We start from the raw sequence: 14,334 nt of genomic DNA, 5'->3' as shown, positions 1-14,334 counted from the left end.
CTGCCTGCTCTTGCTTTTGGCCCCACAGGGGGGCTGCCTACTAAGGCGACAAAAACTCTACTCCAGTATTTTTTTGAATTATTACTGTCACATGCACCTAGGTACGGTGAAAAGTTTTGTTTTGCCAGCAGTACAGGCATATCATACCATACAAAGTGCATGAGGGTAATAGAGCAGAGCGAGGAATACAGTGTTACAACTGCAGAGAAGGTACACAGAGAGCAAATTTGAAATTTGAGTGGACCACTCAGAATTCGGATAACAGTGGGGAAGAAGATGTTCTTGCATCTGTTGGTCTGTGTGTTTAAGTTTTGTATCACGCAGTCTCACAATTCTTTATTTAGTTGCAACAACACTGGCCTACTTGTATACTCCATTCATTTAGCAATAAATGCCAAAGATACGTTTGCCAGCATACTAGCTTTCTGCAATTCATGCAAGAGCATACCCAGGTCCCTCTGTACCAAAGTATTTTGAAGTTTCTCTCTATTTAATTAATAGTTGTCTCTTTACTCTTCACACTTATCCATGTTAAACTTCAACTGCCAACTTTTGGTTCATTCGCCAAACATATCCACATCTATTTGTAAATTTCTTATTGCCTCATTGCAAGTTACTTTTCTACCTATTTCAGTGCCATCTGCAAATTTGATGATTGTACCTTCCATCCCTGAAATAATTAGTTAATATAGATTGTAAATAGTTAGGGACTGACAGCCAAACCTTGTGGCACCCCAGTAGTTACAATTTGCCAACTATTAAAAAAAGACCCATTTATCCATGGGGTGGCATGGTGGCTCAGTGGTTAGCACCGCAGACTCACAGCACCAGGGACCTGGGTTTGATTCCAGCCTCGGGCGACTGTCTGTGCAGAGTTTGCACATTCTCCCTGTGTCTGCATGGGTTTCCTCCAGGTGCTCCGGTTTCCTTCCACAGTCCAAAGATGTGCAGGCTAGGTGGATGGGCCATACTAAATTGCCCACAGTGTTCAGGGGTGTGTGGGCTCAAGGAGAATCGGTCTAGGGTGGTTTATATGTGGAATGAACTTCCAGGAGAAGTGGTGGATGCCAGTACAGTTACAACAATTAAAAGACATTTGGATGAGTACATGAGTAGCAAAGGTTTGGGGGCCAAGCGCAGGCAGGTGGGACTAGTTTAGTTTGGGATTATGTTCAGCATGGACTGGTTGGACCAAAGGGTCTGTTTCTGTGCTGTATGACTCTATGTCGCTAATTTGTCTTTCATAAAGCCATGGTGATTTTTACAGATTGTGTTTTTATGTTATCATATAACTTCCTTGTTTAGCCATGGATGCTCTTCACCCCTCCCCCCAACTAAAACTCACAATTTTCATCTCTGGAGTACATTTTAATTGGGAGGAGTTGAATATCTCCTTAAATGCCCGTCATTGTTTGTCAACACCTGACTGTTACTTCAAATCTTCAAGAATAAATGGAGGATCTGGTTAAGTGTTGCTTGTCACAGAAATGGAAGATGGCAGAGCAGTGGTATTATTCCATAGACTGGGAAGCTAGAGTGCCAGACTAACATTCTGGGGGTTATGGTTCTGAGTTTGACTCCTAAATTCAGAGAGACTCTAAAATTATTAAAAAAACCTAATGGTGATTGCAGAACCATTGTCACTAATCTACTGTCTTTTATGGAAGGAAATCCCCTGTCTTTACCTGATATCGTGTGGGTGGACTGAGACCACATAAAACTATACCACAATATCATAGAGAGAACTACTTTACATGAGCACAAAGATGCAAACTATGATTGTCATTTATGGGAGTATTAATGCATAATAAAGTGTTAATTAATGAAATCTAGTCCCGCAAACAATTCTTGTCTTTGCCTTGTCCTTTGTCAGTCTGCAAAGAAACCGAACTCAATGGGGCATCAAACCACGCGATGAAGGAGAATTCTACATAAAAGACAATTAATATATTCATGACATTAATTCTGTGCCTGTATTCTCTGATGCTGAGTATTGTGGCATGCTTCTGTTCACACTGATATGAAAATTGCATTGTGAGTGCACCTTTGAACACACAGGAGCAGTGTTTGAGAATAATCTATCTGTTGGAATGGAGAGATCTGCAGTAAATTTGTGGGGAAGGAAGTGCTGGGAAGTCTATTTCTCTGGCGCTGGGAGGCAGTCGGCCGACATTAAGTCGACGTTACCTTTAAGAGGCCGGGACTTTCCCTTGAAGTGAAGATGGCGGCGGGGGATCGCGGCCTGGAGCCCGGAGAGGCCGGAGGAGCCTGTAGCCGGCTCCGGGCCTAGGCGGGGCGGGGGGCTGCGTCCCGTCCCGTCCGCTCCCTAGCCGGGCCTCGGCGGCATGCTCGGCAAATACTTCCTGATGGGGCTTCGCAGTTTCGTGTGGCTGGCGGTGAAGGTGTGGAGTGTGTGTGTGGAGGCGGCCCGGAGACAAGTGCGGGCGGTGAGTGAGGGGGGGGGGGGGGGGGGGGGAGGGGGCGTGGGGGTGGCAGCGGCAGCGGGGATTGGGAGTGTTGACAGGGGAAGGGTGCTGTGTGAGGGACTGGGTGGGGGGGAGTCGAGATGGAGTGAACGTAAGGGGTAGAGATGTGTGGGGGGTGGGGAGAGTGGGGTAGAAAAGGCATAGGGAGTGAGAGGGCACGAGGGTTGGGTGAGGAGGGAGGGAGGGAGGGAGAGGAAAAAGTGTTTGGTGGGGGAGATGGAAAAAGTGGAAGGGGGAAAACCAGTGATTGGGGAAAAGTGAAGTAGGGAACCAGAGGGGTGGGAGTGAGAAGAGCTGGAGAAGCTATGGAATAGACAATAGGTGCAGGAGTAGGCCATTCGGCCCTTCGAGCCAGCACCACAATTCGTTATGATCATCCACAATCAGTATAGTATCCTGACCCTGCCTTATCCCCATAACCCTTGATTCCACTATCTGGAGGAGCTCTATCCATCTGTTTCTTGAAAATATCCAGAGACTTGGCCTCCACTGCCTTCTGGGGCAGAGCATTCCATATACCCACCACTCTGGGTGAAGAAGTTTTTCCTCAACTCTGTTCTAAATGGCCTATCTCTTATTTTTAAACTGTGTCCTCTGGCTCTGGACTCACCCATCAGCGGAAACGTGCTTCCTGCCCCCAGTGTCCAATCCCTTCATAATCTTATACGTCTCAGTCAGATCCCCTCTCATCCTTCTAAACTCAAGTGTATACAAGCTCAGTCGCTCCAATCTTTCAACATATGATAGTCCCACCATTCTGGGAATTAACCTTGTGAACCTACACTGCACTCCCTCAATAGCAAGAATGTCCTTCCTCAAATTTGGAGACCAAAACTGCCACAGTACTCCAGGTACGGTCTCACCAGGGCCCTGTACGGCTACAGAAGGACCTCTTTGCTCCTATATTCAATTCCTCTTGTTATGAAGGCCAGCATGCCATTAGCTTTCTTCACTGCCTGCTGTACCTGCATGCTTGTTTTCATTGACTGACGTGCAAGAAACCTAGATCTCGTTGTACTTCCCCTTTATCTAAATGGATTCAGGTTAGGTTGTAATCTGCCTTCCTGTTCTTGCCACCACAGTGGATAACCTCACGTTCATCCACATTGAACTGCATCTGCCAGATATCTGTCCACTCACCTAGCCTGTCCAAGTCACCCTGTATTCTCATAACATCTCACATTTCACACAGCCACCCAGCTTTGTGTCATCAGCAAATTTACTAATAATACTTTTAACGCCTTCATCTATATCATTAATGGAATAGGACAAAGGGGGAAGGAAGGAGAAAGAACAAAAGTTTAAATAGTGAGAGGAAAGGGTTGGACAGGAGTGGAAGGCCGAGTTTGTTAAATTCCCATAATTTTCAGAACTCTCCTTTTAAAGTTTGAGATTGTTTTGATTTGTGTAACAGTTGAAGTGATGTGCTGTTTGTTGCATCTACCGTAGATGTGGGCAGCACTACTTGAGAAAATTCACAAGATCATTTTGGAGGTGCAGTGTAACTGTCCATCTTGCATCAGCCAACCAGAATGATCCTGAAGTATTAATGTTGAAATTTCATTGTAATCTTTGAATTGTTGGAGGGATGTTTTCTTGTGTTGATCTCACTTGAAGGAACAAGTTCCTTCATTTTGATGTTTGCTTCTTGCTTAATTCTGAGCAATTGTTTAATTCAATTCAAGTAATTATGTTTTTTGAGATTTAATTTGAGTAATATTCGTGTAGAACAATTTCTGAAATGTTCCCTCGAATGACTGAAGAGGCTTTTTCTTACTTGCTTCACAATTTAAACCTTTCTGATGAGAGGCCACCTTGGAGATCTTCTCGATACTTATTCCAGTGTTTGAACGTTCTTATGATGTGCTTTCTGAAATACAGTTTGGGCAGATCACTAAAGTCTGATCACCTTTGATTTGTACGGACTTAGCACTATTGTTTTGAAGTCTATTGGCATTAATTGAGCTTGCTTCATTCTAGTTTCATAGTCATGTAGTATTTCTGCATTTGTTTGTTCCAGTATCGTTTGTGGAATGTTTGTCTGGCCAATATGTAAAGCTCTATATTTGCCTGTATTTTCTGTATTTGCCTGTATGTACTTTCCACTCACTTGCATATTGACCAGTTCACTTTGTGACTTGTCATCAGCCTTTTCCTATTCCACTACCCTGCTTGGCTTTGTACTTGCAACAAATTTGACCAGTTTGAATTGGGTTTCAGTTCCAAATAAATGTATTGTTAAATATGCCAATCTCTGGAATATGCCAAACTATTTCCCTAAGTATCACAGAATTACATAGAATTTACAGCAAGCAAGCAAACCATCTGGCCCAAATAGTCTCAGCATTCATGTCATCCTATCCCTCCCATTCTTTTTCCACTTTATATTCTCACATACCTACTCTGTTATATGTCCACATTTGTCACTTTGATAATTCAATGTCATAACAAGTTCCATGTTCTGTCCAGTCTCTGGATAAACATCAGAGATAATGGGAACTGCAGATGCTGGAGAATTCCAAGATAATAAAATGTGAGGCTGGATGAACACAGCAGGCCAAGCAGCATCTCAGGAGCACAACTCTGGATAAACATGATTTTTTTTCTGAATTCTCTGATTTCTTGCACTCTGTATTGATACTCTTTAGCTTTTTTGTTGCATGAAACCTGTCAAAAGTGGCCACTTTCGGAAGTTGCCATTGAAGTTTTTCCCTTGGAGAGCCACGATCTTTGGACCTCTTCCTCAAAAAAGGAGTTGAAGCAGAGCCCTTGAATATTTTTAAGGCAAATGTAGATATAGACTTGATTAAACAGGGAGTGAAAGGTTATTGGAAGGGATTGGGAATGTAGAATAGTCAGATCAGCCATTTTATTAACGAGCGGTGGAGCAGCTGAAGGGGGACAATGCTTACTCCTGATCTTAATTCATATCTTTTGTTCGTAATTGAAAATTGTTCTCGCTGTGCCTTGCAAAACCTCTCCAGTAATTTAAGGATTTGCATTGCATCATTCTCTGTTTTCTCTTTCTTTTATAGAGCTAAGTGCCCCAGCCTGTTCATTATTACTTTGCAGTTCTGGCTTTTTCCTTATTAATCCTTCTTTTACACCTTTTCTTGTACCTCCATATCCTTTGCTAAGGTAACGTGACCAGAACGGAATGTCGTATTGTTCCACCTCCCTGAAGTAATTCTTCTCAACAATATCTACTTTCTACTCAGTCAATTTCTTATGCATTCCTGATACTTGATTGAGTTCCACGTTTTTGAACTAACTCAGTCTTTTATGCAGAACATGTCCAAACCTTTTGAACTGCAGATATTGTTACCTCTTGTGAAACTTTCTGCAGACATTAATCTATTTTAGAAGTGTAAGTTTCTGTATTATGTTTATGGCTGTTTAGATGCATTCCCAGAATGCACATGAATATTTGATCATCTTACGTGGGTTTGAAATGAGACAGATTTGTAGCAAATGAAAATGAAGTCAGGTCAAAAATAACTAAAATGTACGAAAAATATTGGTAAAGTCTAGTAAGTGTGAAATGTTTACACTGCTTGATCTGAGACCAGGCGGCAGTACAGTTGGAGATTTTGTTTCCTTCGGTACTGGAATGTCGTTCAGTTGTAATACTAGTCGTTATGTGAGATGGCAGATTGGCTGTCTTCCAACACTACCGCAGCATATGTTCTTGTATGGCTTTTCTTACAGTGTGCAAGCACCAGAATAGATAGAACATGTTTAGTGATAAAGTAAATTCCAGAAGATATGGTGGGTGGTTTGGGATTACGTAGCTGTACATGTGAATGATTACATGCATTGGAAGGCGGCTACTTGTGGATACGGTAGCAACAGAGCGGTAACGCTGGAGTCTGGAGTGTAGGTTAAATGCGCTATCTCAGATATCTCATTTAATAGTTGATGGGATGCAGAAATTGTAAAATATCCAAGTGGAATTGCCATTTGCGTAGACGTGATCTCCATCACATCAAAGAGTCATAATTGTCGAGATGTACAGCACTCTTCGGTCCAACTCGTCCATGCCAAACACATACCCTACATGAATCTATTCCCATTTGCCAGCATTTGGCCCATATCCCTTCCTAGGATTAATAAGGATAAAGCCAGAACTGCAAAGGAATAATGAACAGACTGGGGCACTTAGCTCTATAAAAGAAAGAAAACAGAGAGATTTTGTAAGTCTTGCTTTCTAGGTGACTGCAGTATCTGTTGCCACATGGACCTGAAAGTACCTTGATTCTGTATTGAATGAACTGACTGTATTGGTGGGTGGCAGGCACTGTATTTGGTGCAGCCATGAATCAGCAGCTAGAAGAGTGGAGAAAAATTGTTTAGAAAAAGTAAACATGTTAAATTGAGAGAAATTTTAAAAGGTGATATGTGACAAGCTGACTAATAAGCGAATTTCTATTGGGAGATAGGTGAAGTTTGCATACACTAGTTGTATAACTGAAATGTCACCAATTATAAAAATTCACTAATTATAGTTATGTCATCTGGTTTTGATTTTTAAAAAAAGGAATCATTACCCACCGTATGTGATTTGTTAATGTATAGTCTGTTGAGTCCAAATTACTGGCTATGAGTCATTTGTTCATTTTTGGTTTTTTTTGCTGTGCGAGTCACTTTTCAACTTGTTTTTCAAGTAAAAATGATGGACTTAACCAGAATCAACTGATTCTTGTTCTTTGAAACAAGCAAGCTAACTATTGCGGGTACAATTTACAAATTGTAAATATCAAGTTTTTATTAAGGGGTGGTCTCATTCCTCTAATGGCTGTTTTTTGAGCTAAATTTAACTTCCACCACCATCAAGCCTTTTAAATGCGGCAAGGCACACTTGTCTTCCTGAGCTGCCATTTTATGCAGGAGGCTGAGGGGTGTTAGCTGGAAAGCTGAATATTTCCGTTTGAGGTACCCATGCCAGGTAAAACACAAGCATTCATTCTAAAATTATATGGAATTATATGTGGAACTTATAGCACAGATGCATTACTCAAACTAACTAGCATTGTTAATCCTCCCATGAGCAGCCCTAATCCAGTCTTGTTTCTCTAGCTTTCTATCAAGTATCCTTTGTGTTTAAACTTATAACCGGTTAAGTGCTTTTGTTATAGATCTGTCACTGTCGTTTAAATTAAAATGACAAAAAACTGCCCTTTAAACATCTGTCAAAACATTCAATTCTGACACCGTTTGTAGGTGCACTCAAATTTTGTGCACCCCCAATTTTTTGGGTCTGCATTTAGCAGATATGCCTTTTCGTTGCTTAGCCCTTATCACTGTCACTGAAACATAAGCATGGAATGTTGCAGATTTTGTGTAACAATTAAGAGAAAATAGAATAAACCAAACTATCCGCGTACAACATGCTCAAAAATTTGAAGCACCCTCCATAAAATGCAATCTCATTAATGCTAACTTCAATCCATTATAGCATGGAAATGCCATCAAGAAATCCCTTTTCTTACCACTTAGGATTTGACTTAACTGTGGCTTCAGTTCCTGCTCATAAGAATCTGATAGCCTCTTCATTACATACTGTTCTTAAATTTTCTGAGCTTCGAATGACCTCTTTCAGGTTCTGGAGCTTTTAAATCAATGTCCTTACATTGAGGTAACTTTTTTTTAAAATTTTAACTTATCTTCTCCCTTTCTCAGGAACAACCATATTACACAGCTAGCTTTGACCATGATTTCTGAAAATTGCCCAGATTGAAACTTGAAAATATTTGTTTTTAAACTAGGTTTCTCCTAATCCCCTAAAAATTCTCAAATCTTCTACAGCTAATAGTGTACACAAATTAGGATAAAAGGGGCCTTTTCAGGAAAACAGACTATAACTACTAGATTATTACAATGGGAAAAGACTGCAACAAAGGGGAATTTGATGTTCCTCGTGCATGAATCACAAAAATCTAGCAAGCGAGTTTGGTGGGTAATAGGGAAGGTAAAGGACTATTGGCTTTTATTTCAAAGGGATGGAGCATAAAAATAGGGAGGGCTTGCTAAAATTGTACTGACTACTCAGACCACACCAGGAATAGTATGAACAGTTTTGGTCTCCTTATCTGAGGAAAGATACACTGGTAATGGAGATAGTCCAGAGAATGCTCAGTAGCTTGATTCTCAAGGGATGGAGGGATTTTCTTAAGAGGTTGAGTGGGTTGGGCCTGTACTTGTTGGATTTAAAAAAAAGGGTGACCTTATTGAAACACTCCAGGCTCTTGGCAGATTCGTTGTTTTACCTTTGCAGGAGAGTTTAGGACCAGAGGGTACAATCTGAGTAGGAGGTCACCCTAGCTCTACCTAAAGCTGTGCCACATTGACTTTGATAACTGTTTCCATCATGGCATTATGTGAGGACAAATCAGAGCAGGACTTGGACATTTAATGATAAAGTCCTGCAGAGTGTTGCTGAACAAAGAGACCTTGGAGTGCAGGTTCATAGTTCCTTTGAAAGTGGAGTCGTGGCTGGATAAGACAGTGAAGACGGTGTTTAGTATGTTAACCTTTATTGGTCAGTGCACTGAGTAGGAGTAGGGACATCATGTTGCAGCTGTACAGGACATTGGTTAGGGCCGCTTTTGGAATACTGATGCACTTCTGGTCACCCTGCTGTTGGAAGGATGTTGTGAAACTTGAAAGAGTTCAGAAAAGATTTACAAGGATGTTGCCAGAGTTAGAGGGTTTGAGCTATAAAGAGAGGCTGAATAGACTGCGGTGTTTTCTGTCGAGCATCAGAGGCTGAGGGGTGACCTTAAAGAAGTTTATAAAATCATGAGGGGCATGGATGGGGTAAATAGTCAGGTCTTTTTCCTGGGGTAGGGGAGTCCAAAACTAGACGGCATAGGTTTAAGGTGAGAGGGGAAAGATTTAGAAGGAACCCAAGAGGCAACTTTTTCAAGCAGCGGGTGGTGCATGTATGGAATGAGCTTCCAGAGGAAGTTGTTAGAGGCTGGTACAATTACAACATATAAAAGGTATATGGGTGGGAAGGGTTTAGAAGGATATGCTCTAAATGCTGATATATGGTTCTAGATTGATGCAGAGTATTTGTTTGGCATGGGAGAGTTGGACTGGAGGGTCTGTTTCTATGCTGTATATCTCTGTGACTCTGTGAAAGCAAAGAGTGGGAAAAGGCCATTCAGGTCCATGCTTGCAAGCATCTTCTAAAAATTCATGTTACCCCATCATACGTTCCACTTATACATTTTTATCATTGCCTGTTTTGAGCAAAATGCCTCCTTATTTTGTTTGCCTGCTTGTTGTTATGAAGTTCTGTAGCATATACGTAAATTGGAAGGCAAGAAGTTAGAATTTGTTTGTTTTTAAAAAAAAATACGGGGGTGGGGAAGAGAATGTAATCCTTTTAGGAGGTGATATGCTTTCCTAAGCTTGAATATTTAAACAAAAAATGGGTTTGTAAGCAGCCGAATAAGTACAGCCAGTTCTGAAATTGAAACTAGCTGGAATCAACCAATTAAACCAAGCACTTAGCAAATAAAAGCCAATTGAATTTAAAACTGATGGTTTTGACAAATTTAGCCCAATGCTGTCGTAAGAAAATCCAGGGAATATAAGGGGAGAGTGTTGTAAAATCGATGTGAACATGATCCATCATCTGAGAAATAAGCCTCTAGCTCTCTAAGAAAGCACCATCTATCCACGAAATGTACCACATCACTTCTAGCTAAGAGTCCTTGCAGAAGACCTCACAGAGAAAACATCCCTGACAGCTGGATCAGGGGAAGAAAGGCGTTTATGACTTGGAACAGCAGAAGAAAAGCGTGTAGACTTTGAGAGACTAAGTTTTAATTTATTTTCTTCATATTTGGGTTCATGTAAGCAGGATATGTGTATATTGGAGCAGCATACTAGTAGAATTTAGTTCAGTTAGCAAATAGTTGGTAGTTAAAGGGGAATTGGTTGGTTTGTTAGTCATTCTGTTAATGTGTTCAATGTTAGGGTTAAATAACTAAGTTGTTATTTGCTGTTGAAAGTGAACATAAGGGATTTTCTTTCAGTTAACCTTCCCTCCTCTGTAACAGTAGTGTAACTCAAAGAGTTATTCTGTGTTTGCTTAGACCCCCCTCCCACCCACCCATTTCTGATGAAGGGTCTGGGCCCAAAACGTCAGCTTTTGTGCTCCTGAGATGCTGCTTGGCCTGCTGTGTTCATCCAGCTCCACACTTTGTTATCTCGGATTCTCTAGCATCTGCAGTTCCTATTATCCTATGCTTAATGTGATTTCTGCTGGGTAAGGCTTTTAACCATGAAAGGATAAGGAAGTGTGGGTGCAGATCCAATTTAAGCCAGTGTTTGAGGATTAAATTCCTCATTGATGTAAACAGTGAGGGCCGGTCCCATTTCATTTTGATGCCTGGCTCTGTCTGTTTTCTGGCATTGTATTGAGATGGAGTTATTGGGCACTTTTAACTTTGTGCACAAGCTGGGCACATAGAGCCACATTGGAATGAAGAATTAGGTACGCAGCCAATTTTGCACAATATTTCTGTAAGTTCCTGTTCAGTCAATTAAGGCGACAATAATGGAGCTGGCGTTTTAATGTCAGATACCCAGAGTTGAACAAATCTGCAGAAATCTATTGCTGTCTTTGCTCCATGGCCTGTAGGAAATGAGTCCTTCAAGCCTGCTCTGCCATTCATCAGGGTCATAGCTGATCTGTTTGTTTCTAATTTCATAATTCCAACTGCCTCCAATGGTCTTAGGTCATTGGCCTTTTATTACAAGAGAATTGGATAACAAGATTAAAGAAGCTGCTACATTTTGCAGAGCTTTGGCGAGATCAGATCTAGCGTCGGTTTAATCTCCTGTTTAAAAGAAAGATATATTTGCATTAGAGGCTGTTTTGCAAAGGCTCGCAAGATTCCCCTTAAGGATGTGAGGGTTGCGTCAAGAAAAGAGGTTGACTAAATTGGTTGTCTATACGTTGGAGTTTAGAAGAGGTGAGATGATCGTGCTGAAACATACGAGATTCCGAAGGGGTTGGACAAGGTATATACTGAGAGGGTGTTTCCGCTGGTTGGGGAATCTGAAACTCGAAGGCTTGGTTTTAGAATAAGAGGTTGATAGTTTAAGACAGATGAGGAGAAATTTCTTCATTAAAGAATTGTGAACCTTGGGAAGTTCTCCTTTTAGATGGTTGTCAAAGTTTAATCATTAAATATATTTAAAGCTGAGAAATCTTTGGAATGTCAGTGAATCAAGAGATGGGAGGGATAGGGGTGCATGTGAAAATGGTGTTGAAACAGAGGGTTGGACAGCATTGAATGGAATAGTGAATCAGGCTCATTTTGCCAGATTCCTCCTATGTTCATGCGCTCCTGATCTCCCCCTGCTGGATGTTGCATGTGATGACCACATGGAGCCGAGTTGTGATAACGCTCAGAATCTAGCAACTCAATATTTTGAGATTGCGTTTCTGAAGAAGGGTCCAGACCCAAAGCCTCAACTTTCCTGCACCTCTGATGCTGCCTGGCCTACTGTGTTCATCCGGCTCAATGCCTTGTTATCTCAGACTCCATCGTTGGCAGTCCCCAGTATCTCACGATATTGAGAATTGGCTGAGTTCTAGTAATCTTTTCATAGCCAGAAGTGTGTGTGTGCAACGCACACGCACACACACTGGATATATATGCACCAGCACTGTGAAGAGTCATGATAATACTGGAATGAAAGAATAGTGGTGGGATTAAAAAAAATAGTTTTAAGCAATAAGCATATATTAGTTAATGTTTAAAAATAAACTCAGATTCTGCTTTGCTCCTTTAGGCCTCCTCCAGGGTATAAACTTTTGGTGAAGAATGTTGAGGCAAGCAGGTGGCTGAAATTGGGTGAATTATATTTCACCATTTGAAATGATCAGTCCCTTCTTTTTGGGAGACTCTTGGAAGACAAATATGGAAAGAACCCACGCTGCACTTCTGTGCACTTGAACTGATAGATTAGGTTTAGAATCTTTGATATTAATCCCAGTGAGACAAGGTAAAACAGGCCAAACATGAAGGAAGCCATCACTCCCTGCCTATTTATTATTAGGCCCTTTCCAGAGAGTGCTCAGTACAGTCCTGCTGTTGCCCACTGAAAGCAATGCAAAACTTCCTAGTTTAAAATTTACGATTAATTTCATATAGCTTTCCTGAACTGCCAGACTCCGCAGCATATGAAAGATGTATCCCTCTATTCACTATTAATGTGCAATACGCTATGGGTTACCGGATGTGAAATATTATGCTGCACCTGGGGAGCTTTGTGCGACTGTCATTAAATCATTGTGGATTGGTCCTCCTGATCCAGCTCAGTTCCGGGCCACTTACTTGTCTGGAAGAGCGCACTGAATCATTGTGGAGCCACTCTGGATTGAAATGTGAAGTCTAGCTGGGGCATTGGACAAAGATTTGAAATGCAGCAACCTGTCATTTTGGCTATTGTGTTGTGGGAGATGGGAGTTAATTGATACTTAGAGTGGGCAATATGGAGGCCTGTTGAGATTGTATCGAATTGAGAGGTGTGCTGTGACTTTGATCCTGAACCCCTCATACAGGGACTGATTGTTAGATTGCTGATCACATTGGGATGGCCATTGCCATTACTATTCCACAATCTGTGGGAAGCACGGTGCACTACCAGCAGCATCCGCGAAGTGAGGTAAGACAGCTAAACACTTGGAAATAGGGAGTGAAGCAAATCCACTCTACAAACAAATATAGAAAATCGGCAGTCTAAATATCCAACAATAAAAAAGAATTCTTGGATCTCAGCCAGTCTTCCAGCCCGTACTGGCGCTTGTATTGAGACTTTTCAGATTTCTAAGGGCTTTCATTATAGCTTCAACAATCTTGTTCTGGGCAGCAAGAGTAACTGAATCTAAGGCTACAGGGGCCCAGCTTCTTAAACCATTCACACCACCACCCCTGTGTTCAAGAAAGAATGCCTAATCTCTTATTTAATGTTTCTTGTTTTGTAGATTATCCAATACCAGACAGTTCGCTATGACATTCTGCCTCTATCTCCTCTTTCCCTTGTCAGAATAAGTAAGTACCAACTGATCCTGCAATCTAATGATTTATTTTATAGGGGAAAAGTTGATCTTTTTCAGTGTCTGATCGGATTGTGACATCTAGTACTGATTTTAAAAATGTTTGGCATTTTCAGTGTGACTTGAGACTTTTGCATTTTGGAAGGAGCATCACACATCCTAGCAGACCTTGGGTTTGTCAGTCCTGTAATAGAAAAAAGATCAGTGCTTCTGTCAGCTGGAAGTCATGAAGTCTTTACTGCTTGGATCATGTCTGGTGATAGCCTGCAGACCCAGATTGTATGTGACCGCTTTGTATTTCGATAATGTTGCTGTTTCTCAGTCTGAAAGCAAAAACATTAGAACACAATATGGACTGGCTATTTGAGGGATGGAATGTGCAGAAACTCACAGTTAGATTAATGAACTCGATTAATAACCAGAAGTCTGTAAAGTGACCAGTCAGAAGATAAGTGCCTTCCTCCAACTTGCATTGAGCTGCACTGGAGCGTTGTGCCAGGCCAAGGAGAGAAGTGACAGCAAGATAGTATTTTTTTTAAATAACAAACAACTGGAAGGCCTGGGACATGTTTATAGACTGAGCAAAAGTGTTCTGCAGGGCAGTCCCCCCATTTGTGTTTGCAACTGCATTATGAGCAGCAAATGCCATAGATTGAATTAGAAGAAGTACAAATAAATTCTGCTTTGGCTGGAAAGAGCATTTGGTGCCTTGGACATCGAGGAGGGTCACAGTAAAGTCGCTGATGTTACCACCACCTCTTTTTGGTA

At 41.4% G+C, this 14,334-nt stretch overlaps 1 protein-coding gene across 3 annotated transcripts in view; it reads left to right on the top strand.

Annotated features, from left to right (window-relative positions):
• The first annotated feature begins 2,312 nt into the window (after positions 1-2,312).
• LOC125466748 (CTD nuclear envelope phosphatase 1-like) overlaps positions 2,313-14,334 on the top strand; it is a 37,588-nt gene continuing 25,566 nt past the window's right edge. For 2 of the 3 annotated variants that reach the window (XM_048561713.2, XM_048561711.2), the window contains exons 1-2: positions 2,313-2,447; positions 13,495-13,561. In XM_048561713.2, the coding sequence (XP_048417670.1) occupies positions 2,346-2,447; positions 13,495-13,561 (169 nt within the window). In that variant the 5' untranslated portion in view covers positions 2,313-2,345. Of the gene's footprint in view, positions 2,448-11,350; positions 11,523-13,071; positions 13,176-13,494; positions 13,562-14,334 lie in introns of those variants that run through there. The other variant, XM_048561712.2, reaches the window with a different exon arrangement.

The sequence above is a fragment of the Stegostoma tigrinum genome, chromosome 28 (genome assembly GCF_030684315.1).
Source record: "Stegostoma tigrinum isolate sSteTig4 chromosome 28, sSteTig4.hap1, whole genome shotgun sequence".
In the NCBI taxonomy this organism is placed as follows: Eukaryota; Metazoa; Chordata; class Chondrichthyes; order Orectolobiformes; family Stegostomatidae; genus Stegostoma; species Stegostoma tigrinum.
This window is presented reverse-complemented; position numbering and strand designations above follow the sequence as displayed.